Raw genomic sequence first — 27,378 nt, forward strand, 5'->3', positions numbered from 1 at the left:
CAATGGGTGCAAGGATTTCATCCTAATACCTAATGGCAGTCATGGTGCCGTTGTCTAGCCTGTAGAGGTCTGTGTGTCCCTCCATGGATATGCCACCCCAGACTATCATTGATCCACCACCAAAACAGTCATGCGGAACGATGTTACAGGTAGCATTAAGTTCTCCACGGCTTCTCCAGACTCTTTTACGTCTGTCACATGTGCTCAGGGTGAAGCTGCTCTCATCTGTGAAAAGCACAGGGCTTCCAATTCTGGTATTCTATGGCAAATGCCAATCGAGCTCCACGGTGCCGGGCAGTGAGTACAGGGCCCATTATTTATTTTTTTATATTATCTATAAAACATTTATTTTTAGTAGCACATTTTCATACAAATGATGTAGCTCAAAGTGCTTTACAGGATGGAGAAAAAAAGACAAAATATATAAGAAATAAAATTTGGCAATGCTAATTAACATAGAATAAAAGTAAGATCCGATGGTCAGGGAGGACAGAAAAAAAACAAAAAAAAAAAAAAACCAACTACTGACAGCTGGAGAAAAAAATAAAATCTGCAGGGGTTCCGAGGCCACGAGATGGCCCAGACCCCTCTAGGCATTCTACCTAACATAAATGACCTCAATCAGTCCTCATTGTATTCAGGGTTCACATAGAAGAACTTGATGATGACGGTCATGTGGATTTCTGGCCTTTAATCCATCAATGTAGGGATATCACAGTGCTCTGATCAGGTGCTGGTGGTGGCACAGATTGCCACCACAGAAAACCGGAAACAGAACAGCAGAGAAAGTAGGGGTTAATATGGATTTCGGAGCCACCATGAATGATAATGATAATTAATTGAATATACAGAGTATCAGGATTACACTAAAATGAAACTATGAGAAAGCCATGTTAAAGTAATGTTAAAGTAATATGTGCATAATGGCAGAAGGCTGCCTCACCACTTCTTTTAAGTTTAGCTCTTGGAATTATAAGCAGACACTCATTTGAAGATCTAAGGTTACGATTTGGAGTGTAAGGTGAAAGACATTCTTGAATATAGGATGGAGCGAGATTATTTAAGGCTTTGTAAACTATAAGCAATGTTTTAAAGTCAGTTCTAAATGACACAGGTAACCAATGTGTAGTGACTTCAAAACTGGAGAGATGTGCTCGGATTTCCTTTTCCTAGTTAAGATTCTAGCAGCTGCATTCTCCACTAGTTGCAATCGATTGATGTCTTTTTTGGTTATTCCTGAGAGGAGTGCGTTACAGTAATCTAGCTGACTGAAAACAAAAGCGTGAACTAATTTCTCAGAATCTTGCAATGTTACAAGAGGTCTAACTTTTGCTATATTTCTTAAGTGAAAAAAATGCTGTCCTAGTGATCTGATTAATATGTGATTTAAAATTCAGGTCAGAGTCAATAGTTACCCCCAAGTTCTATATCTCCGTCTTGACTTTCAATTCTAATACATCAAGTTTATTTCCAATATCCTCATTATATCCATGTTTGCCAATCACTAAAATTTCTGTTTTCTCCGTATTTAGTTTGAGAAAATTACTACTCATCCATTCAGAAACACAAGAAAGACATTATGTCAGTGAATCAAGAGTTGGGTCATCTGTTGCTATTGATAAATACAGTTGTGTGTCATCAGCATAGCTGTGGTAGCTCATGTTATGCCCGAAGATAATCTGACCTAACGGAATCCTGTAAATAAAAAACAGCAGCAGACCCAGGATAGAGCTTTGTGGAACACCATGTTTCCCATGGGCTCACCACCTGTAGGAGGGGCCAAGGAGGTTGGGTGCAGTTTGAGTTGGGTGGTGGCCAAAGGCGGGGACCTTGGCGGTCCGATCCTTGGCTACAGAAGCTGGCTCTTGGGACATGCAATGTCACCTCTCTAAAGTGGATGGAGCGTGAGCTAGTGCGCGAGGTCGAGAAGTTCCAGCTAGATATAGTCGGGCTTACCTCGACGCACAGCGTGGACTCTGGAACCAATCTCCTTGAGAGGGGCTGGACTCTTTACCACTCTCTGGAGTTGCCCCCGGTGAGAGGTGCCGAGCAGGTGTGGGCATACTTATTTTCCCCTGACTTGGAGCCTGTTCATTGGGGTTTACCCCCGTAGACGAGAGGGTAGCCTCCCTCCAACTTCGGGTGAGGGGAAGGGTCCTAACTGTTGTTTGCGTGTATGCGCTGAACAACAGTCTGGAGTGCCCACCCTTTTTGAAGTCTTTGGAAGGGGGTGCAAGACAGCACACCTTCTGGGGACTCCATCGTTCTGCTGGGAGACTTCAATGCTCACGTGAGCAATGACTGAGACCTGGAAGGGCGTGATTGGAAGGAATGCCCCAACCCCTCGATCTGAACCCGAGTGGTGTTTTGTTATTGGACTTCTGTGCTTGTCACAGATTGTCCATAACGAACACCATGTTCAAGCATAGGGGTGTCCATATGTGACACCCTAGGCCTCAGTTTGATGATCGACTTCATGGTCGTGTCATTGGACTTGCGGCCACATGTCTTGGACACTCGGGTGAAGAGAGGGGCAGAGCTGTCAACTGTTCACCACCTGGTGGTGAGTTGGCTTCGATGGTGGGGGAGGATGGCGGTCAGGCCTGGTAGGCTCAAACGTATTGTGAGGGTCTGCCGGTGAACGTCTGGCAGAGTCCCCTTTCAGAAGTAGCTTCAACTCCCACCTCCGGCAGAACTTTGACCACGTCCCAAGGGAGGTGGGGGACATAGAGGCACGGAACATGGCCCATTTGGACTCAATTGCTGAGGCGGCTGACCAGAGCTGTGGCCGTAAGGTGGTCGGTGCCTGTCATGGCGGCAATCCCCAAACCCGTTGGTGGACACCGGCGGTGAGGGATGCCATCAAGCTGAAGAAGGAGTCTTACAGGACCTTTTTGTCCTGTGGGAGACCAGAGGCAGCTAATAGGTACTGGCAGGCCAAGCGGAATGCGGCTTTGGTGGTTGCTGAGGCAAAAACTCTGGTGTGGGAGGAGTTTGGGGAGGCCATGGAGAACGACTTCCGGACGGTTTTGAGGAGATTCTGGTCCACCATCCGGCGTCTCAGGAGGGGGAAGCAGTGCAGTGTCAACGCTGTATATAATAGTGGGGATGGTGCGCTGCTGACCTCAACTCGGGACGTTTTGGGTCGATTGGGGAAGTACCTCGAAGAGCTTCTTAATCCCACTAACATGCCTTCCAATGAGGAAGCAGAGCATGGGGACTCGGAGGTGGGCTCTCCCATCTCTGGGACTGAGGTCACCGAGGTAGTCAAAAAACTCCTTGGTGGTTGGGCCCCAGGGGTGGATGACATACGCTTGGAGTTCCTTAAGGCTCTGGATGTTGTAGGACTGTCTTGGTTGACACGCCTCTGCAACATCGCATGGACATCGGGGACAGTGCCTCTGGATTGGCAGACCGGGGTGGTGGTCCCCCTCTTTAAGAAAGGGGACCGGATGGTGTGTTCCAACTACAGAGGGATCACACTCCTCAGCCTCTCTGGAAAAGTCAATTCGGGGGTCCTGGAGAGGATGGTCTGTCAGACAGTCGAACCTCGGATTCAGGAGGAACAGTGTGGTTTTCGTCCTCGCGGAACAGTGGACCAGCTCTACACCCTTGGCAGGGTCCTGGAGGGCGCATGGGAGTTTGCCCAACCAGTCTAAATGTGTTTTGTGGACTTGGAAAAGGCATTCCACCGTGTCCCTTGGGGAATCCTGTGGGGGGTGCTCGAGGAGTATGGGGTACCGGACACCCTGATAAGGGCTGTTTGGTCCCAGTACAACCGGTGTCAGAGCTTGGTCCGCATTGCCGGCAGTAAGTCGAACCTGTTCCCGGTGGGAGTTGGACTCCGCCAGGCCTGCTCTTTGTCACCGATTCTGTTCATAACTTTTATGGATAGAATTTCTACATGCAGCCAGGGCATTGAGGGGGTCCGGTTTGGTGAGCTCAGGATTGGGTCACTGCTTTTTGCAGATGATGTTGTCCTGTTTGCTTCATCAGGCCATGATCTTCAGCTCTCTCTGGATCGGTTCACAGCCGAGTGTGAAGCGGCTGGGATGGGAATCAGCACCTCCAAATCCGAGACCATGGTCCTCAGTCGGAAAAGGGTGGAGTGCCCTCTTAGGGTTGGGAGCGAGATCCTGCCCCAAGTGGAGGAGTTCAAGTATCTCGGGGTCTTGTTCACGAGTGAGGGAAGAATGGAGCGGGAGATCGACAGGCGGATTGGTGCGGCGTTTGCAGTGATCCAGGCTCTGCATCGGTCTGTTGTAGTGAAAAAGGAGCGGAGCCGAAAGGCAAAACTCTCAAATTTACCGGTCGATCTATGTTCCTACCCTCACCTATGGTCATGACCTGTGGGTAGTGACCGAAAGAACGAGATCATGAATACAAGCGGCTGAAATGACTTTCCTCCACACTGTGTCTGGGCTTTCCCTTAAAGATAGGGTGAGAAGCTCAGTCATCTGGGAGGAGCTCAGAGTAGAGCCACTGCTCCTCTGGATTGAGGGGAGGCAGATGAGGTAGCTCAGGTATGTGATCAGGATGCCTCCTGGACGCCTCCCTGGCGAGGTGTTCTGGGCACGCCTAACCGGGAGGAGGCTCTGGAAAAGACCCAGGACATGCTGGACTATGTCTCTCAGCTGGCCTGGGAATGCCTTGGGATTCCCCTGGAAGAGCTAGTAGAAGTGGCCGAGGAGAGGGAAGTCTGGGCACCTCTGCTCAAGCTGCTGCCCCCACGACCCGATCTCGGATAAGCGGAAGAGGATGGATGGATGGAACACCATATAGAATATCATGTGTCTTTGAAGTATAATTACCACAACTAACAAAGAATATTCTACCTGCCAGGGTAGGATTCAAACCAATTTACAACACTGCCAGAGAGGCCCACCCATCGACTAAGGCAATTTCTAAGAATATTATGATTCAATGGTATTAAATGCGGCACTCAGATCTATGAGGATGAGAACAGATAAATAGCCTCTGTCTTTATTTACCCGCGAGTCATTTATTACTTTGAGTACAGTTTCTGTACTGTGATTTGTTCTGAAACCCGACTGAAAGTTATCAAGAATAGCATGCTTATTGAGGTGGTCATTTAGCTGAGATTATATATATGTACTGTATATACATATATATGCATATACACACACTTTAAAATATATATATAGCACAGATTTATTTTCCTTAGCAAATAATTGTGCCAGTTACTTTTACAATGAAAAAATGTGTTTTGTAACAACTCCATCATCTGAAATCATACTACACCACTTCTTTGCTATTGAGCTTAATTAATGTACGAGCTTGGTATTTTTCAAGTCAAACATTTCTTTACAAACATGGTATATAATTGCCACGTGAAACTGTTCTAAAGTTAAGCATTTTTTGTTAATTTAAAATAATATCTTTCCTGAACTGGAATTTATCAAAGGCTAAGGGCATAAAGAACCACAATAAAACCCTAAAAACTTACTGAATACATCCACTTTGAAGCAAACAAACTTTTTGATATAAGAAAACATGCCTTTGGTATTTCTGATGCATGTTTGGGACAACAAAAGGGATTATTTTATCGCATATTCCAGATAGTTTGAGGTAAGAATGCATGTTCTATTTGTATGTGAGAACAGTGGCCTTTGTGAGAGAAGTTCTCACATAAATAAAGTAAATCAACAAGACACCAACCACATGGCTGGAAAAGTTTACTATAATTTGGTCTTTTGAGAGTAAACCACTCCCCCTTGGGGTGGAAAGCTGTTGTGGAAGAAGGCAAGCACTGAGGGAGCGTACATAGCTAGTCTACTTTTAAAACAGCTAAATCTCGTAATATTGGCATTTTTTTTGTTCGAAAATGACATGTATAAGCTTTTTCACAATGTGTATGCAATCACAAGACAATGATCAATGTTCAATAACTTTCTTGGCTTGAATAAAGGACATATTCGGTAGGTTTTTAAGCTTTTATTTTACAATGGTGCTTCATGCCCCATAGCTTCCATTATATAATGCCCAGATGGACAAAATATTCTTTAACAGAAAATGCTTAACATTAGAACACAATTTTCCATGGCAAATGCATAAATACCACGTTGATGGAAAAAAATAACTGACTTGAAAAATACTAAAACTTACTGTGCTGTTCTAGTTAAGGGTTGAAGTAGGAGAGGCTTAAGATTAGCACCATCTAGTGGTGAAATTCAACATTCCTATACTTGAGGAACAGCCTGTCATTGGGCGATGATGTCATAAAGCTGGCCCCAGAGAGTAAAAACAAAACAGAGAGCACATGTTTGTCTCACTTCCTGCTTTGAACTTTCAGTTTGGCTTTAAAGGCATTGTCGGTACGTAGAAATGTTTATAGATGTTTAATTCTCTGTTTTGATGCATGTTTGTGAATCTGTTTAGTATTTAAAGTTATTTAACTCTTTTAGGGCGGATGTCGACTTTTGTCGACAGGAGGGGTTGAAGGCGAATGTCGACAAAAGTCGACATCCAGGGATAGGGGGCGACAATCAGCTGTTAATGGCGACAAATCTCACTGTCACGTCACAGGCATTCCCTCTGTGCTTGGAGGAATGCTAGACTCATTGACTCGGCAAATAAACATTGCGTGTGCGTGAGTTGCGAAATGTAAACAGGCAAGATGGCACCGACATGTGAAAAGGCAGCGAAGCAAGTGCAGAAAAGAAAACACTCGGCAGACGATGTTTTGCGCATTATCGCGGAGTCGGACTCTTGATTTTTCAGAATCGGACTTTATTGGCAGTGATCAGGAGATCGAGCAAGAGAGTTAGAAGCAGGCATCAGCTGATCAGACACCAGCCGATGCCGCGCCAGCGAATCTGCTGCCAGTTGCGTGCCTTCGCGCAGCCGATGCATCTACGGCAAGGTTCGCATGGGATAAATACACAGACATTGATCCGTTGAGAGCCGATCTGGCTACCGGAGTTTACAAGATGGCATGGCTTGCTGTTGGACACGACAGATCACCAGCTGCTGTACTTCAGGCTGTTCTCTCCTGATGCTGCTTTTCAGCTACTGTCAGACGAGACAAACAGGTAGGCAGAGATTTTTTTTGAATCGCGGGCTGCGTTTGCATCGCATTCTCGTTTTTCAAAGTGGAAACCCACAACGAAAGACGAGATGAAGCGCGCTGTAGCATTACAAATAGAGATGGGACAGAACTGGTGATATAACTTCAGGGAGCATTGGTCCAAACGTGTTTTGTCCCCTGGTGGCTTAGGTACGTGCTGCTGCAAAGTTTTATTCACTTCTGTAATAAACAGAAGCAAATCCCATGGGGTGAGCCAGGCTATAATGACATACATAAAGTTCATAAAGTTTCAGAAGATGAAAAGAGGTGACAATACGGTTTTCATGCAGGCAGAAAATTTGGTGGCAGTGGCATGGCATGATGGCAAATGGGTGACTTGTCTCTCTACAGTACACACTAACAATATATGTTAGAAAGTGCAGCAACAGACAATTGAAAAATAGGCACCAAAGCAACACATATTGTAAGGAGTGCAATGTGGCAATGACTGAAATTGGCTGCTTTGAGCGAGATCAGACTTTGCTGTGTAAAATGTATGTGATATGTATGTGAAATCATAGAGTATGCAGGCTCATACAACATGCAAGACAGTAACATTTGTCAAAAGTAAATATTTTCTGTTGATTTGATATGTTAAACAATTGCTTTGTGTTCTTTTTTAAAAAATGTTAGTTTTTGGAAAAATACTCAGCCCTGGGAGAAAAGAAACAAAAAATTAGCCCTAAAAGAGTTAAAGAAGTATTTAAAAGGTTCTAGCAACTTTCCGCTGTTATAAGTTTTCACTGCACTATAAAAGGACTTCAACAGCTTTGCCAGTGTGCACAGATGTTTGTCATTCAAGTGAAGTTATTTATTTATTTTTTATATGTTTGTAAAGAATAAGTAATTCTCACATTGTATTTACGATTTATTTGTAGTTTTACCCTATTCCAACTGGCTTCAGTAAAGAAAGCAAACGGAAAACTCTTGTCTGTGTGGTCATTGGAAGAGAGTTTATCTGACTGTCGACTCAGGCAGGGCGCTTGAGGCAGAGGGCAGGACACTTACCCTTTAAGGAAACAAACTATATGCATATGGTCTGAACCTGTACTTAATTAAGACTGCTATACAAAAACATACTGAAAACAATGTGGTTGGAAATAAACTAATTAGCTGCAAGTTACAAGTAGGTCTAAAAATTTTATCTAAAAGAAATGTGTCTGGTCACGTATTGAACACAAATTCAATTAACTTATTTTTAATTAAACGCTACACAACATCAGAATGCGGTGTACATGAATACAGAACATGCAACATAATGCTAGAAATAACTTTTGCATAAAATATACTACAAAAAACAAATTTGCAATATGTGCACACAGTATAAAGTACATGAAAGTATTTTCTGTCTCATTTTCAGCTTTACTGCATTGTTTTATTAACATCTACTTTAAAGTAATATTCATTAAGAAAAATATTTCTTGTGCAACTATTTAGTATTGCCATTTTTCAAGTTCTTAAACGATTATACCAGTTCTTCTATATTTACATGTAACTTCAGATCTGTGCTTTTGATATAGATGACTTAACCTTCCAGTTTCCTCAATGACTCAGAGGAATCATTAAGGACTAAATGAGAGCGTACACTTAAATCTCAAGATACAGGTCAGCTTAAAGGTTCAAGGATAAATAAAACTGTTATAAGTATAGCCTTTTGATGTTAGTTCCAAAAAGGATTTAGCTATCAATATTTGAAGCCTCATTAGTTGCATCATTCAAATAAAGACAGAAGACTTGATATTTAAGCAAAGCATTCTCTTGGCAGAATTACAACGGAGACTTACAGTATTTTTCTTTAAAGAATAGTTGCAATTATTGCATTTCATCTCTTTCTCTGTTCACTGCCAGTGATTTTTGAACTCCCGGACCAAAACTAGATGTGCCAGTGCCTATATAAGTGCACCATCAAACCTCTGCGTCATGTCAATAGTGTGGTGCTGGGTAGCCACTTCATGTAGGAGAGTTACAATATGGATCTATAATTTACAAGTACAATTTTGGATGCTTTAAGAAATTAAGTATTTAAAAATATTTTGACTGAACTATTTTATTTATATATATATATATATATATATATATATATATATATATATGGAAGAGAAGGTCTGTGATACGATTTGCATATTTGCAGTTGGAGATCCACGAAGGGAGAAAAAACGAATCACGTATCATAAAATAGTTTTATTCCTGAGCTTTCAACCCCTATCACGGGTCTTCATCAGAGGATAATGCTTAGACTTACACGAATCAAAGGCACTGTCCATCAAAGACATAATGCACCTAATATCACTTTGCCAAAAAACTCACTTTCATTTCAACGGCAAGTATTACACACAGAAAGAAGGCATGCCAATGGGATCACCGTTATCTGGACTCCTAGCTGAACTGGTAATGCAACGATTTGAAAACACAGCTTTATCCCAGATTACACCCAAAATTTTGATACGCTATGTAGACGACACATTCGTCATATTAAGAAAGAACCAGCTGAATGAGTTCTATAATCATATTAACACAATATTCCGTGTAATCCAGTTCACAATGGAAAAAGAAATCAACCAACATATCAGCTTCCTGGACATTTACATCAAAATGACCACAAGTGTTTACCGCAAACAATGCTACGCAGACAAGATTCTACACTTCGCCAGCAACCACCCGGTATCTCATAAACGGAGCTGCGTGAAAACCCTATTTAAACGAGTCCACACGCATTGTAATACCAAGGAAACAAAAATTAATGAGAGACGCTCTCTCTTCCAACTTTTCACCTCGAACGGATAATCAAAAACATTCATTAATCGGAGTCTACACAGCAGACGCCAAAGGAATCAGCATACAATCGACTTAAATCAGAACCCCCACCCCACCTGGCATTCACTCCCGTATCACCATAATGTGTCAGAAGGCACGGCACGCACCCTGACCAAGTGGGGCATCAGAATAGCACATAAACCCACCAACAATCTGCGCATGGTCCTGTTTAATGCTAAAAACAAGAAATCAACAGCCGAAACACGAAACGCAGTTTATAGTATTCCATGCAATTCTTGCTCAGCGGTATACATAGGACAAACGTCAAAAAGAATCTCAACACGTGTACAGGAACATCGCAACGCCGTCAGAAGAAAGGACGCACTATCTTTGATATACGCACATACTAAATCGACAGGACACACATTTAACTGGGACAACGTAAAAGTAAAATTTAAGGCCAGTACTAAAAGCGCCAGAGAGTTGGCCGAGTCTTGGCTATCAGATGAAAACGCCATCAACAGACACTTGGACATAAATCCAGCATATGCCAACCTAAGAAGGACATGTACACAATAATTAAACTATACAACACAATATATAGTACTTCTGTGTTTAACCACAATCATGCATTTATACCATTTTTAACAGTGCAAATGGACCAAGATGAGTAGTTGGAGGTTATTTAATAAGAAGTGAATTGAATACTATGCACTTTCGCACACTCACCCACTTTATAATGCACACACCCTTCCATCTCCCCCACAGTAGTCCATCCTTGTTTCTTTTCAACCTCAGGATCATTATGCAAAATCTTGTTCCTCAACCAGGAAAGGTAATACACACGCAGCTTGTTCTTCTTGCCTTGAATGACGGGAAAAAAAAGTAACTCTAATACAAAATTATTTACTTATTACAAAAATGCCAATCTGAGTCGATATTACAAACAATTTCCAACAATTATTACCAAACCTGTTTAACTCAGATCTGTGTCACAAAATAAAGAGCCTAGCCCATCACCAGGAAAAAGCCAACCCACAATAAGGCACCCAAATAAACAATTATACATAAAATTTAACAAAAAAAAAAAAAAAAAAAAGAGAGAGAAACACTGCACAAAACATATCGGCTCCAATGAGATATTATATATACTCCAAAAGGATAAACCAACATTAGGATTCATCAAGTACAGTTTACATTATTAATAAGTATAAACAAAACTTGCACAACAGTAAAACACAAACAGAAGCATTTCTTAAGCAAATATGAGTACCTAAATAATATAAATATTTAAGTTATTAGAAGTCTGCACAAAAATACTGGCATTTTTTTTTTTAACTAAATAGACTACAAGACTAAAATTTAATAAACACAAAATAAGTTAAATATTTACAATATGTTCACCTTCTAACTCATAATTAATCATTTATTTCAGTTCAATGACAAGATGGCCAGGGCCTGTCTTGGTAGGGTTGGGTACAAAGCAGAAAACAACCCTGTACAAGAAAACTAGCACATTGCGGAGATGCAGATACAGGGAAAAAGAAAACTCCAAACAAAGTGTGCCCTAGCTAGAATTTGAACCCTGGATTAAACAGCTGTGGGGCAGCAGAATTAAGCTATTAACCATATCATCACCATGTTGTACAAACATGTTTTAAGTATGAATTCTAGATTATATCAATCTAATAATGGCATCCAAAATAAGCTGGATACTTACAAAATATGAAAAATTCCTTTAAAGGTACACTTTTTCAGCTTGGGAAAACAACCAACCAAAACTGGACTCAAATTAAATTATTATTCTTATACAGTCTGAAAGCCCAACCTACAGAAGTATGTAATTTAACAGGAAAAAAAGTAGTACATAGATTTTAATCTGGTAAAATGTGTTCTGCATACTGTACCTGATATAGTTATTAGCAAGTTTAGTCCTTCAAGAACATCCATTTGCTGAAACCGTCGACTGTTGATAAGGCCATACACCTTTCCCTGTCCACTGCGATCTAGCAACTTGAGCCCATTTTCTGTGCCTACCAATAAATTCACTCCTGATCCAACACACAAACACAATGTTTAAAAAAATTACATCAATAAAAAGCTGCTTTTAATGTGCTTATCTATTAGTTTTCTAACAAAGCATAAACAGATTATGTTCAATCATTTTTTAACCTTCTTAACCAGCTCATGTTTTGTAGCTGGTTAGAGAACATCAGTCCATTATAAAGAACTCATACATATACATACTACTTATTTAGCACGTGCAACTAACTTAACATGCTGAAGGAAAAGCAAAATAACAATGCTAAATACAGAGTCACAACAAACAAGCATTTTAGAAATGTATTCAAAATAATACATAAGCATTTATTTGGGAAGTGATACTAGCATGTTGGAAATCCTTGCCTCAGCTTTAGATCTTTCGTAACCACAAAAAATTAACTTTCTTCATAACTACAAGAACAAAAATCTCCATACACCTCTTGGAAATTAACTTTATTTAATAATGGGACGAAAGTCTCAGTGTTCACCATAAATGAGGTGTTAATTACATTGGATGTGGTGCAACTTCTATCTTATAGTATTTATATACAGTATGCAGGTTGTTTTGCATAAGGAGCACACAAAGATTAATCAATTGATGGAACTGAGCCTAGTTTGCTTTGTACTCAAAATAAGAGTAGTAAAATAAGTTTTCTAGTACTAATTAATGTATTATCAATATTGTTAATGCAATAAACAATGCCAAACAATGCATAAGTTCCGTACATAAAAGGCCTGTGTTGGAAATTAACGGCAAACTAATTTAATGTATAAAAAAGTTTGGAAGTGCCTGAGAGGTAAAGAAGGCAGTGAAGTAGTAAAATAAAATCACTAGTAGTGCAGGTTTATTAAAAGGCAGTTATCACAGCTGCACTTTGCTTATATGCTCTTTTACATTAAAATTACAATCTTTATCTAAATTCACTGTGACTGCTTCAGAGAAGCAAGCTAAAATAACATTACACAGCAGAAGGTTTACACAAGACCGTCATGGGTAAATGAGAAGATGAAACTATTACAACTTAGCTGCTCTCAAATTTAATCAAATGAAATGGACCCTTTTCAGAAAATAAGCCATAAGCATTAACAAAAGAATTTTTGTTTACAATACACTGTACCAACACAACATCGAATTTATATACTGTATTAACATATTTTCAAGATGGGTGGGATAAAAGAAGAAAGATGTCATAAGAAAAAACACAATTGGCATTTACTAGCACTAGCAATACATAAATCATACATCTATTGTGCATACTAACCCCATAGAGCAGCACACAAAATTTCTGAGTTGAACCTCTTCTTGTATTTTCTTATCTCTGGTGTGTCACTATGAGGCCTTGGGTTTGCAGGGTTCACATTCACCACAGATCCTTTGCGCACATCAAATTTCAGCTGATCAAAACGGGAGCAATCACCAGGAACAAAGCCTAAAATAACCATACACAAATGTTAAATGTTTCATGGAGCAGCTACTAGACTCTTCAAATTTATTACAGAAGAACCCCATAGCTCTAAGTTTCATGTAAGTTTCGGTTGCAAGTACTTTACTTTCAGCTAAAACAGACTTGAAACAAATAATTGTATAAACAGTAGCAAGATATTTCTCCAAATTTGTTCTCCTTAAGATTTTGCTTTCTTACACCAAAATATTTTAAATCTGTTCAAATACTGTGGTTAAGATATGCAAGTCAAGATGACACTTAATAAGCAACAACCTCTGTAGGCCTCCCACTTGTATAACAGAATGCTCAGCAGACAAGCAATATGTTGATTATATTAAAATCAAAACAACTGGACTACTTTCAGATTAAACCTTGAATAAAACAAAAAGTAAGTCAGACCAAACGTTAAATGAAACAACACTGTATTGCATGGAATACAACCATTAATCCTAGGACCCTGACTTTGCAATAATGGTAGGGCTCATGTTCCCTTGAATTGTTTTGGAGGTAGCTGTATGATCCTGGTATAGTCTCAAATGGCAAACTTACCCAAGGAAGAAAAAAAATCCCAAGGGGCCAAAAAAATATGACATTAATAAGTTTATTAAAAACAAAAGCAAACCTTAGCTGGAGCAGGGATATTCACATTCATGTCCTATTGCCAGCAAATACCTGAGGGCAGGGTCAGGCTCAACCTGAAGGAACAGCATGAAGCCAATATATGGGCTCACTAGCCACAAATGTATGTTTGGAGGTATGTGAATGACATAATAGATCAAGCAATGGAAACTGGCTCTGAAGCAGGACTTCACCTACTGCACTTGAGAAATTGAAAACGCTTAACTCTTTTAGGATGGATGTCGACTTTTATCGACAGGAGGGGTTAAGGGTACATGTCGACAAAAGTCGACATGCAGGGGTAGAGGGCGACAATCAGCTGTTAAAAGCAACAAAACTCACTGTTATGTCACAGGCATCCCCCTCTTTGGTTTAAGAAATGTTAGACTCATTGACTCAGCATCTAATCCTTGCGTGTGCGTGAGTTACGAAATGTAAACAAAGGCAAGATGGCATCGACATCTCACGAGGGAGCGAAGCGAGTGCAGAAAAGAAAATACTCAGTAGACGATGTTTTGCACATTATCGCTGAGTCAGACTCTGATTTTGTTGACAGTGATCAGGAAATCGAGCGTGAGAGAGTGAGGAACTGCCAGCTGAGTGCATTTGCGTAGCCGACGCACCTACGGCAAGGTTCATGTGGGAGGAATACCCAGACATTGATCCGTGGGAGCCAAACTGGCTACCGGACTTCACAAGACAGCATGGCTTGCTGTTGGACTCGACAGATTACCAGGCACTGGACTACTTCAGGCTGCTCTTTCCTGATGTTGCTTTTCAGCTACTGTCAGACGAGACAAACAGGTATGCAGAGCAATTTTTTTGAATCGCGGGATGTGCTTTCACCGCATTCTCGTTTTTGAAAGTGGAAACCCACAACAAAAGACAAGATGAAGGGCGCTTTGTGGCATTACAAATAGAGATGGGACTAGACTGGTGATATAACTTCAGGGAGCATTGGTCCAAACGTGCTTTTTCCCCTGGTGGCTTTGGACAGGTTATGCCGTGTGATAGGTACGTGCTACTGCAAAGTTTTATTCACTTCTGTGATAACCAGAAGCAAATCCCAAGGGGTGAGCCAGGCTATAACCCCATGTATAAAGTTCACCTCCTGCTTGACATTGTGGAATTAACATATAAACAATTTTATCTGCCTGGCCGTGATTTATCTGTGGACAAATCTATGATAAAATACAAGGAACGCCTTTTTTTCCTGCAAATATATGCCAGACAAGCACACAAAGTATGGCATAAAGGATTTTGTACTGGTAGAAGCAAACACTGGTTTCTGCCTGAAAGTAAATTACATATACGGGAAAGTACTTCTTTCAAAAAAAGAACTGTCCCTTGACAAGTCAGGTTGTTCTGGAACTGCTTCAGAAACTACAACCTGCTAACACTGCATTGCTTTAGCACAGAGTTAAAAAGCCCATTTGAGTTTATACATACAGTACAGAAAATATTTAATAAATGCCATTAAGGCTGTATGAAAGTACCCATCCAAAATTTATCATGTGCTTTCTGAGATGCTCCCACCTGATCAGAACAATCATTTAAGGACAACAACTTGACTTCTTTTAGGTTATATAACATACTGAGCTTTTGACTATGTTTGATAAAGAAATCAAGCAAGACTTTATTTTCCTTTAGTGCATTAAAAAAAAAATAATGCTCTACTGAATATGTGTTTGCTTAGTATGATGAATTTAACTTACCCCCAGCTCCACCTGGATGCTGGTACATTCCGAGATCCACAAATGTGGTAAATGACGCCTTGCCTGGGGCCTTAACAAGGCCACGTGACTGCAAAATGACAAATCGGAGAGTGGAACAGCAAGTGAAATAAATTAGTCAGTATACCATTCCCTGCTATGAAGTAATTCCATGGCAGCACAAACCACCACATGTTATGTTAGAAAATGCATACAAAGTTACAAATACCTGACAGGATAAGGTACACACCTTTGCAAATTATATTAAAAGTTAATTAATCAACCACTAAATTACCATACAACTTCACTGCAACAGGGCATAAATTCGGCAAGTTCCTAGAAACAATTGATGGCCGCAATGCCATTCTTCAATGAAAAATGTAGTTTTATAACAGTGGAAGAAAACAATGCCTCTAACAATTCTCCCAAAGTGTTAATGAGTATCTAGTCTTGCTGAGATCTGGTGATTTGAGATATGGAAAACAGCTTATAACACTGCCATGCTCTTTAACACTAGAATCCCTGAAGCCTATTAGATTGTAGTTGTAATGCTGGGCCACCATAAATTCCTTTGCACCTCTTCTTCAACGTGTTTGTTTAGCAAATGTGTCATTCAGCACAAGCAGCCTGCTATAACAAACCCCCCCCCCCACTGACGCAGCTGAAGTTCTCTCAGCTCAAGTCTGTTTATCTGGGTGTGAGGTGCCTGGAGTTGTATAGGGTAAATAATATATTGTTATTTGGAATACATACATGTCATGTATGTTCCATGTCTACAACGATCTGGGTAAATGTAGGATGATAGGAAATGCGTGGCAACAAACGTTGAACACATAACTAAAACAGAACTTTATCATGTTAAAGTAAAAATTTAAAAAATGTTGACATGAAATGTATAATATGTGAAATATCAAATACCAAATATCAAATAAACACTTTCACAAAAGGTATAACAAAACAAGTGTGCTTTTATTAAAAAATAACTGAATAAAAAAATTACTCAGTTTACATGTTGCTGTTAATATGTAAAAACCGAAGCGCAAATATCAATTCCATGGCTGATGTTGAAGTAAGAATGGCTGCTTCTAAATAAAGAGGTTGCGTGTTCGATCCCAGGTCTTTCCCGTATTTAACATTATGAGTAGTGAGCTGCTGTTATAATTACTATTATATAATAAAAATATTCGTTTGATTTGAGTCTATAACTTTAACTGTAATTTTTTTTATTCAGTTTTATGCTTGAATAAAGGCACACTTGTTTCATTATACCTCTGTGAAAGTGTTTTTTATATTCCAGTAACCACTTGGATATCAAATATTTTCCTGCCTCAACCATGCACGCACACATCCATCTATGCATGAAAATGCAATTATTTGAAAACGCTATGTCATTTGAACATGAGTTGTCATTTGAACGTAATTTTTTTCCCCCCGATCTTGTCCAATATTCGTGTTATGGTGCATGGTACTGTGAATGTAGACAGACGTCTTCTTTTTGGGGACATACACTGTTAGTACTAAAGTGACTTTGGCTGCAGGTGGAAGCTTCTGTCCAATTTTATGGTGCCAAGCAGAGCTGTGTTGCAGTGCAACAGTTTAGCAGCCAGCGAAAGCAACGTGAAGAAGTTGCCTGTTGTTACGGTTCTGTCTTTGTCCAGAAACGGCTTTATGACCACAGTCTCAGAAAGTCCTTCTCACGTGGGACGACTGGGATCTTTTCCTAAATAAGGAGTAGCATTGCACTTGCACATCTGTAGTTTTCACACGTTCTGCATGGATGTCTTTGTTGTTAAAGGGCAAATGCCGCATGATAGTCTGATAGCAGTCACCATATCTTTGATTGCCGGTACAATAAATAGTTCTGAGCAGGCATCAACCACCGCACCAACTGTGGTTATTGCTGCTCTTGTTAAAGGAATGGAGATAAATGCCATCGACTCAGAGAGGCAGAGCCAAGTTACTTAGTTGTACCACATGAATGTGACTGAAAGGATAAAACTGAATAAAAAAAAATAACTTTTACAAGTATCAAAAATTTACAACGGGTGTTACATACTCGGGCGGCATGGTGGCGCAGTGGGTAGCGCTGCTGCCTTGCAGTTGGGAGACCTGGGTTCACTTCCCGGGTCCTCCCTGCATGGAGTTTGCATGGTCTCCCTGTGTCTGCGTGGGTTTCCTCCGGGCGCTCTGGTTTCCTCCCATAGTCCAAAGACATGCAGGTTAGGTGGATTGGCGATTCTAAATTGGCCCTAGTGTGTGCTTGGTGTGTGGGTGTATTTGTGTGTGTCCTGCGGTGGGGGTTGGCACCCTGCCTGGGATTGGTTCCTGCCTTGTGCCCTGTGTTGGCTGGGATTGGCTCCAGCAGACCCCCGTAACCCTGTGTTCGGATTCAGCGGGTTGGATAATGGATGGATGGATGTTACATACTCAAATCAAATGTAGGTTTTTATTATATAATAGTAATAACAGCAGCTCACTACTCAAAACGGAAAATGGGGAGAGGACCTGGGATCGAACTAGCAACCTCTTGATTTAGAAACAGCCATTCTTACCTCTAACCCACCCATGCAATTGATAAATGGACTTTGGTTTTTACATATTAATGGCAACATGTAAATGGAATAATTTCTTTTTCTTTGGTTATATTCTTGAATATAGGCGCACTTGTTTTGTTAAACCACACATTATACATTTCATGAACACATTTTATTAATTTGAACTATAACATGAAAAAAAGCTCTGTTTTAGTTATGTGTTCAAGATTTCTTGCCTCATATTTCCTATCATCCTACATTTATCCAGATCCTTGTGACAGGAAACACACAGGAAATGTATGTATTCCAAATAACGATATATTATTTACCCTGTACAATTCCAGGCACCTCACTCTGAGATAAGCAGACTTGAGCTGGGAGAATTTTTTTTTTTTTTTTTTTTCATTTATTAATTTTTATTGTAATCATTCCATACAAATAGATCAATTTATAACCAAACAAATTAAAGACAAATCAGACCCCACCCCAGAGAAGGAGAGCTTAGCTAAAGGAGAATTGCTTAGGGCTTTTTAATAAGACAACAATAAGCAAAGGAAAGGGAGAAATAAATATATATGTAATTAAGAGATGGAGAAGGGAATTAAATGCGGTAATAGTTATTTCTCTTATTCTAAAATAATATTGATCAGATCCTGCCAGGTTTTGAAAAAATTTTGTACAGATCCTCTAACTGAGAATTTGATTTTTTCCAATTTCAAATAATATAAAACATCGGTTTCCCACTGACTTATCAGAGGAGAGTTAGGATTCTTCCAATTTAACAGAATAAGTCTGCGTGCCAAAAGTGTAGTAAATGCAATCACCGTTTGCTTATCCTTTTCCACTTCAAGTCCGTCTGGAAGAACCCCGAACACAGCTGTTAATGGGTTAGGAGGGATTGTGACCCCAAGGCTGTCTGAAAGGCACTTAAAAATTTTTGTCCAAAATGATGTTAATTTGGTGCAGACCCAGAACATGTGACCCAGTGAGGCAGGAGCTTGGTTGCAGCGTTCACAGGTTGGATCTTGCCCTGGAAACATTTTGTACAGTTTTAAGCGAGACAGATGAGCTCGATACATAATTTTTAGTTGAATAATTCTATGCTTTGCGCATATGGAGCTCGAGTGAATTCTCTGCTTTGCTACCTTCCACTACTTTTCTGATATATTGATTAAGAGATCTTCTTCCCAATGTCCTCTTGGATCTTTGAAAGGTAGGGACTCTAATAGGATTTTATATAATGCGGAAATGGTGTTTAATTCCTCGAAATTGAGCAGTATTTTTTCCAGCATTGTGGAGGGTGCGAGGTGGGGAAAATCGGGCAATTTCTGTTTAACAAAATTTCTAATTTGAAGATAGTGAAAGAAATGTGTAGCTGGGAGGTTGAATTTGGAACATAATTGTTCAAAAGATGCAAATATGTTGTCTATATAAAGATCTCTGAGCATTTTAATCCCAAAACTTTTCCAGGTATTAAAAACTGGATATGTTTGCGAGGGTTGAAAGAGGTGGTTTTCTTGCAGAGCTGCCACCGATAAAAGATTTTCCATCTTAAAATGCTTTCTAATTTGGTTCCATATTCTAAGTGAATAAAGCACAATTGGGTTATTAGTATATTTGCGATAACTTGCATTTATTGGAGAGTACAGCAGGGAGTATAAAGAAGTACTACAGGATTTTATTTCTATTGCGGACCAGGCCTGTGTATGTTCATTTATTTGTGTCCAGGTTTTAATGGCTTGTATGTTTGCTGCCCAGTAATAAAACTGAAAATTAAGTAGAGCCATGCCACCTTCTGCCTGAGGTCTTTGTAGGGTCGCTCTTCGGATACATGGGTGTTTTGAGTTCCAAATGAATGAGGTTATTGTTGAATCTAATTGCTTAAAAAATGATTTATTGATATATATTGGAATGTTTTGAAATAAAAAAAGAAGTTTAGGAAGGATATTCATCTTAACAGCGTTAATTCTTCCGGCTAGAGTGAGATGAAGGGTTGACCATCTATCCAGGTCTTGTTTAATTTTTTCCATACAGAAGGCAAAATTTTGTTGATAAAGAGCTTTATGTTTACTTTTGATATTTAACCTAGGTATTTAAACTGATCTGCTATGGTAAAAGGTAGGGTGTCCAATCTGATATTATATGCTTGTGAATTCACTGGAAAGAGTATACTTTTATTCAGATTAATTTTAAGACCAGATATCTTTTGAAATTCTGTTAGTGCTGTTAGAACTGCAGGGACAGTGTTTTCTGGGTCTGATATATATAAAACCATATCATCTGCATATAGAGAAATTTTCTGTTCCAGTCTGACAATCCCCTTTATTTGATAAGAATTTCGGCAGTGAACCGCCAGTGGTTCAATGGCGATTGCAAACAGCAGTGGCGACAAGGGACATCCTTGTCTGGTGCCACGTTCTAGCTTAAAGTAGTCTGAGCAAATGTTATTAATACAAACTGAAGCTTCTGGATTGGTATACAGTAGTTTGATCCATGCACAAATATTCGGGCCAAACCCAAATTTCTCCAATGCAGTGAAAAGGTAGTTCCATTCAATCATATCAAATGCTTTTTCTGCGTCTAATGATAGTAATATCTCTGGGGTGTTTGATTTTGCTGGTGAATATATAACATTAAACAAGCGTCGGAGATTGGAAGATAGATGTCGGCCTTTAATAAATCCAGTTTGATCCTGTGATATTGCCAAGGGCAGCACTTTCTCCATCCTTCTAGCTAGAATTTTTGAGAGTATCTTATCATTATTCAGGAGTGAAATTGGTCTGTATGATGCACATTGTAACAAGTCCTTATTTTGTTTAGGAAAGACGGTGATTAATGCTTGTCGAAATGTTTGAGGTAGTATTTGGTTGTCTCTAGCTTCTGTAAATGTTGCCAATAAGAGGGGAGCTAGCTGAGTGGAGAATTTCTTATAAAATTCTACGGGGTAACCATCAGGGCCTGCTGATTTCCCACTTTGTAGTGACTTTATAGCATCTAGTAATTCTGTTAGCGTTAGAGGTTTATCCAGTTCCTCAGCACTTAAAGCATCTATTTGTGGTGTCTGTATTGTATCCAGAAATGCATTAGATTGTGTGTTGTCTTCTTTGAGCTCAGTAGAATATAAAGATTTATAATAATCTCTAAATGTGTGCATTATATTTTTATGGTCTATAATTTCTTCTCCATTCGTGTTGGTGATTACTGGTATTGCATTGCGAACTTCTTGTTTGTGAATTTGTTGAGCTAAAAGCTTATTAGCTTTTTCTCCGTGTTCATAGTAATGATGTCTAGACTTATAAATAAGTTGTTCAGTTTCTTTAGTTGTTAAGATGTTAAGTTCTGTATGCAGGGCCTGCCTTTTCCTGTGAAGAGCTTCGCTTGGACGCCTGGCTTGTTCTTCATCTATTCTAGTAATTTCGCTTCTTAGGTCTGATATTTTCTTGGTTTCTAATTTATTTCTGTGGGAAACAAATGAAATAATCTGTCCTCTTAAGAAGGCCTTTAGAGTTTCCCCAGAGTGTTCCTGCGGAGACCTCTGTGGGCGTGTTTGTCTCTAGGAAGAAGCTGATTTGTTTGGATATAAATTCTGTGCAGTTCTCGTCTGCCAGTAGAAGGGGGTTAAGGCGCCATCTGCGAGGTGAGTGTGAGGGGCTTATTGATTTTAGCTCCAAGACTAGAGGTGCATGGTCGGAGATAACAATTGTGTCATATTTGCATGATTTAATTGTAGACAAGAAATTATTATCTATAAAAAAATAATCAATTCTTGAGTAGCTATAATGCACTGGTGAGTAGAACGAATATGTTCTTGAGTTTGGGTTAAGAAACCTCCAGGGGTCTGATAAGTTGTGATCATTTAAAAACTGTGTAATTGTCTTTGCAGTATTAGATATCGTCCCCCCTGACACAGGAGTCCTATCTAAGAGTGGATTTAAAACACAAAGTCCCCAGCCATTATAATTTTATGAGTGTTCACATTGGGAATGGATGCAAATAGATTTTGCATGAATTCCTTATCATCAGCATTGGGTGCATAAACATTTATCAGAATCATTTTACTGTTATACAAGTTGCCCATGACCATCACATATCTCCCTTTGGGGTCCGATACTACATCTGATGCTACAAATGGAACTGTTCTGTGTATGAGAATTCCCACCCCTCTAGTTTTCTTTATAAAGCTAGAATGGAACATCTGGCCAGTCCAGTCTTTTTGTAGTCTGAACTGATCCTTATTTAGTAAGTGGGTCTCCTGTAAAAATACTATTTTAGCGTTTAAGCCTGTTAGGTGAGAGCATACTTTCTTTCTCTTTAATTCGTGATTCAGGCCTTTAACATTCCAGCTCACAAAGTTAACTGTCCCATCATGGAGACATTGATTCTGAGTTTTTAAAGTCATTTTATAGTCTCAACTGGTAATGAGGCAGTTTCAATCTTAGTTTAAAATTTCCCCATGAGTTATTGCATTTTAGCCTATTGTTGCATTGATATTTATAGTTATAGGGATTAGAAGAATAGATTAGATATAGCCTGCTCTCCTTCTCTTCTTCTCAGCTGGGAGAATTTCAGCAGCATCGGTGGGGGATGGGATAGCAGGCTGCTTACTGCTTGTGCTGATTGACACATTTGCAAAACAAAGACGCTGATGACGAGGAGCGAAGGAATTTAAGGTGGCCCAGCATTATGACTTTTTTTGTAGGCTTCAGGGAATCTAATATTAAGTCTATCACTGAAGATAAGTGACTGAGGTTACTTTGTTAAATCTTGGAAAACAACAAAATTATTACCTGTTCTCCACATAAAAGTTTTTGTGTATGCCTTTCAGGGCGATGGAATTTTAAATTGCTTCATTACATCAATGCCCAGATCTGTACAGATCTTTCATAGTATAATTCATTGTTTAATGCATGTTATTACATGCATATTACATTTACCCCTCCTCGAACCGCCACCTTATCGTGGTAGAGGGGTTTGCGTGTCCCAATGATACTAGGAGCTCTGTTGTCCGGAGCTTTATGCCCCTGGTAGGGCCACCCAAGGCAAACTGGTCCTAGGTGAGGGATGAGACAAAGTGCGGTTCAACAGACCTCCTATGACGAATAAAAAATTTGGACGGCGTTTTCCCTCGCCCGGACGCAGGTCACTGGGGCCCCCCTCTGGAGCCAGGCCTGGAGGTGGGGCTCGATGGCGAGCGCCTGGTGGCCGGGCTTGCACCCATGGGGCTCGGCCGGGCACAGCCCGAAGAGGCAACGTGGGTCCCCCTTCCCATGGGCTCACCACCTATGGGAGGGGCCAAGGAGGTCGGGTGCAGTGTGAGTTGGGTGGTGGCCGAAGGCGGGGACCTTGGCGGTCCGATCCTCGGCTACAGAAGCTGGCTCTTGGGACGTGGAATGTCACCTCTCTGAAGGGGAAGGAGCCTGAGCTAGTGCGTGAGGTCGAGAGGTTCCGGCTAGATATAGTCGGGCTCACCTCAACGCACAGCTTGGACTCTGGAACCAATCTCCTTGAGAGGGGCTGGACTCTCTACCACTCTGGAGTTGCCCCCGGTGAGAGGCGCCGAGCGGGTGTGGGTATATTTTTTTTGCCCCCCGACTTGGAGCCTGTACATTGGGGTTTACCCCGGTAGACGAGAGGGTAGCCTCCCTCCGCCTTTGGGTGGGGGGACGGGTCCTAACTGTTGTTTGTGCGTATGCACCGAACAGCAGTTCAGAGTACCCACCCTTTTTGGAGTCCCTAGAGGGTGTGCTAGAGGGCATACCTTCTGGGGACTCCCTCGTACTGCTGGGAGACTTCAATGCTCACGTGGGCAATGACAGTGAGACCTGGAAGGGCGTGATTGGGAGGAATGGCCCCCCCGATCAGAACCCGAGTGGTGTTTTGTTATTGGACTTCTGTGCTCGTCACGGATTGTCCATAACAAACACCATGTTCAAGCATAGGGGTGTTCATATGTGCACTTGGCACCAGGACACCCTAGGCCTCAGTTCGATGATCGACTTTGTGGTCGTGTCGTCGGACTTGCGGCCACATGTCTTGGACACTCGGGTGAAGAGAGGGGCGGAGCTATCAACTGATCACCACCTGGTGGTGAGTTGGCTTCGATGGTGGGGGAGGATGCCGGTCAGGCCTGGTAGGCCCAAACGTGTTGTGAGGGTCTGCTGGGAACGTCTGGCAGAGCCCCCTATCAGAAGTAGCTTCAACTCCCACCTCCGGCAGAACTTCGACCATATAAGGGCGGTTCGGTTCCTGTACAACCGGTGTCAGAGCTTGGTCCGCATTGCCGGCAGTAAGTCAAACCCGTTTCCAGTGAGAGTTGGACTCTGCCAGGGCTGCCCTTTGTCACCGATTCTGTTCATAACTTTTATGGACAGAATTTCTAGGCGCAGCCAGGGTGTTGAGGGGGTCCGGTTTGGTGAACTCAGGATTGGGTCACTGCTTTTTGCAGATGATGTTGTCCTGTTTGCTTCATCAGGCCGTGATCTTCAGCTCTCTCTGGATCGGTTCGCAGCTGAGTGTGAAGCGGCTGGGATGGGAATCAGCACCTCCAAATCCGAGACCATGGTCCTCAGCCGGAGAAGGGTGGAGTGCCCTGTCAGGGTTGGGAGCGAGATCCTGCCCCAAGTGGAGGAGTTCAAGTATCTCGGGGTCTTGTTCACGAGTGAGGGAAGAATGGAGCGTGAGATCGACAGGCGGATCGGTGCGGCATCCGCAGTGATGTAGGCTCTGCATCGGTCTGTCGTGGTGAAAAAGGAGCTGAGCCATAAGGCAAAGCTCTCAATTTACCAGTTGATCTATGTTCCTACCCTCACCTATGGTCATGAGCTATGGGTAGTGACCGAAAGAACGAGATCGCGAATACAAGTGGCTGAAATGAGTTTCCTCCGCAGGGTGTCTGGGCTCTCCCTTAAAGATAGGGTGAGAAGCTCAGTCATCCGGGAGGGGCTCAGAGTAGAGCCGCTGCTCCTCCGCATCGAGAGGAGTCAGATGAGGTGGCTCGGGCATCTGATCAGGATGCCTCCTGGACGCCTCCCTGGTGAGGTGTTCCGGGCACATCCAACCGGGAGGAGGCCCCGGGGAAGACCCAGGACACGCTGGAGGGACTATGTCTCCCGGCTGGCCTGGGAACGCCTCGGGATTCTCCCGGAAGAGCTAGAAGAAGTGGCCGGGGAGAGGGAAGTCTGGGCATCTCTGCTCAAGCTGCTGCCCCCGCGACCCGACCTCGGATAAGCGGAAGAGAATGGATGGATGGATGGATGGATATTACATTTATCATTCATTGAAAATGGACCAAATACCTCAGACCTAAAGTGAGTACTGTCACAGAATTGCATAGTTTCATAATGGTAACAAAAAGCTATTAACAGTAACAATATGGCAAACTGAAGGCATGTAGAATTTAATATTTTGTAAGAAAGTATTTCCATAGATCCAGACGTCCGTATTATTTCTAAAACTTTGCAAATCCCTCTATTATAAAAGGAAATCCTGAGACAAGACTCTCTCTGAGATAATTTCAAGTCCCATGAGAGATAATTTCAGGTCCCGCGAAACGAAACTTTTTGCCAAGAGATTTGACCCGCTGTCCTCTCAAACATTTACAACCACACCCATGGTCCACTCACGTCTCATTCGTGTGAATGCTATTGTCAGACACAGTTCCTGCGCTCTCAGCTCCAAGTGGGGGCGGAAATAAAAGAAAGAGTAGAAGACAAAGTATAACGTCGTAAAGAGGTTCAAAAACGTTGGCGCGGTACACATGCAGAGCAGGTTAGAGATAATGAAAGTACTAAAATTCGAAAAATCTCAAGCAACAGAGTAAATATCACATTAGCGCTAACAAATGGAAATTATTACTCGGTTAAATAAAGGAACAGCGAAAAGAGATCAAATATAAGGACATTGGTGATATGACAGAAGTATTTAGATATTGTAAACTTTAAACTAAGTCAGAGACTTGTAGATCATCTAATTCGTGTTGCCATCATGGAAAAGTTGCGTTTCTTCCCAATGAAGAGGCGCATCCACGAGAATTAAAAGATTTGTTGTTCGGTGAAAGTGAAATCCAAATACGCAAGCGGTAGAGACGCACAGTTGCTGGTGCATAGCACTCGCCTGGGGGTTGGCGAGTGAAACGGGTTATAGTTTTATAAAAGTTTAATTAGGGTAGGAATAATTTAAGATATAGTAGTTCAGCATAAGTATAATAAATAATAAACATTGTTGATTTCTATATTTTGCTGAAAGAACAGACCTGCTTAGTGACATGTGAAATGACATAACACAGAAGGTTACTTACATCATAGCTGCCATCCTTGTTAGGAGAGGCTCCTTGACTTTTGGGATCTGTTGGAGAGTGACTTGGTTGGACTACATCTGGTAAATTGGTATATCCATTGTGATTTCGTTTTTCTTCAGGTGTCTACAATATTCAATATTCCATTAAATAGATATTAAACAGGTACCCAAGAGTAAATTTTACAGATATTAGTTAAGATTGTTCTTTACTTGTAAATTTAACTCTGGAATGTAGTATAATGGGTATCTGCTGTATCTTTTAAAATATTTGATGTGCTTATTATTCACTCTGTTCTTAATTTAAAAAAATATATTAAACAGAAGATATTTAACAAGTCCTACAGAATAATCACTGCAATGCATATTTGAGTCTGTTCAAAGCAAACCGTTTATAGTTCATAAAATAGTAACCAGAAAATAAAAAAAATAAAACTGCTGAAATAGGGCACTATTAAATCAAGTGTGCTCAAATAAGCTAGATATCATATATACAAAATCTTACTGGGTAATTTTTCAATACATACATGCCATGACAGCCACCAAACAATGTTTAGACACATTCAAAGAAATTCCTAATGAGTGTAAAAAATAAACCCACACACAAAAATATGCATATCTGTAAGATGCTAATTTTGCATTTTTGTGTAAAAATGGAGACACATAGGCCTGTCTTGTAAGCAGATCTGCTATTTGGCTGTTTATATTACAATAAGGTTTGTTACTTATTTTTCTTAAAAGCATTAAGAGCTGCTAACAGTTCTTACACAGCTTTTACTTATTAAAAGAATATGCAGTATAAATACAGTTTTTCCCTGACCAGAGGCAGTAGAGATACATGGTTCAATTATATTTTTGTGCAAAGCTTTTATTTGCAGTCTTGTGCCATGGCA

The 27,378-nt window shown here is 40.9% G+C and overlaps 1 protein-coding gene across 4 annotated transcripts in view; it reads right to left on the reverse strand.

The window, feature by feature from the left end:
* The window catches only part of mink1 (misshapen-like kinase 1), a 264,519-nt gene that overhangs the window by 30,407 nt on the left and 206,734 nt on the right, over positions 1–27,378 (reverse strand). For all 4 annotated transcript variants that reach the window (XM_028798142.2, XM_051924055.1, XM_028798141.2 and 1 more), the window contains 5 exons: positions 26,490–26,612; positions 15,663–15,750; positions 13,147–13,314; positions 11,749–11,892; positions 10,571–10,705 (listed from right to left, as the gene is read on the reverse strand). In XM_028798142.2, the coding sequence (XP_028653975.1) occupies positions 10,571–10,705; positions 11,749–11,892; positions 13,147–13,314; positions 15,663–15,750; positions 26,490–26,612 (658 nt within the window). The remainder of the gene's footprint in view (positions 1–10,570; positions 10,706–11,748; positions 11,893–13,146; positions 13,315–15,662; positions 15,751–26,489; positions 26,613–27,378) is intronic.

The sequence above is a fragment of the Erpetoichthys calabaricus genome, chromosome 3 (genome assembly GCF_900747795.2).
Source record: "Erpetoichthys calabaricus chromosome 3, fErpCal1.3, whole genome shotgun sequence".
Classification (NCBI taxonomy): domain Eukaryota; kingdom Metazoa; phylum Chordata; class Cladistia; order Polypteriformes; family Polypteridae; genus Erpetoichthys; species Erpetoichthys calabaricus.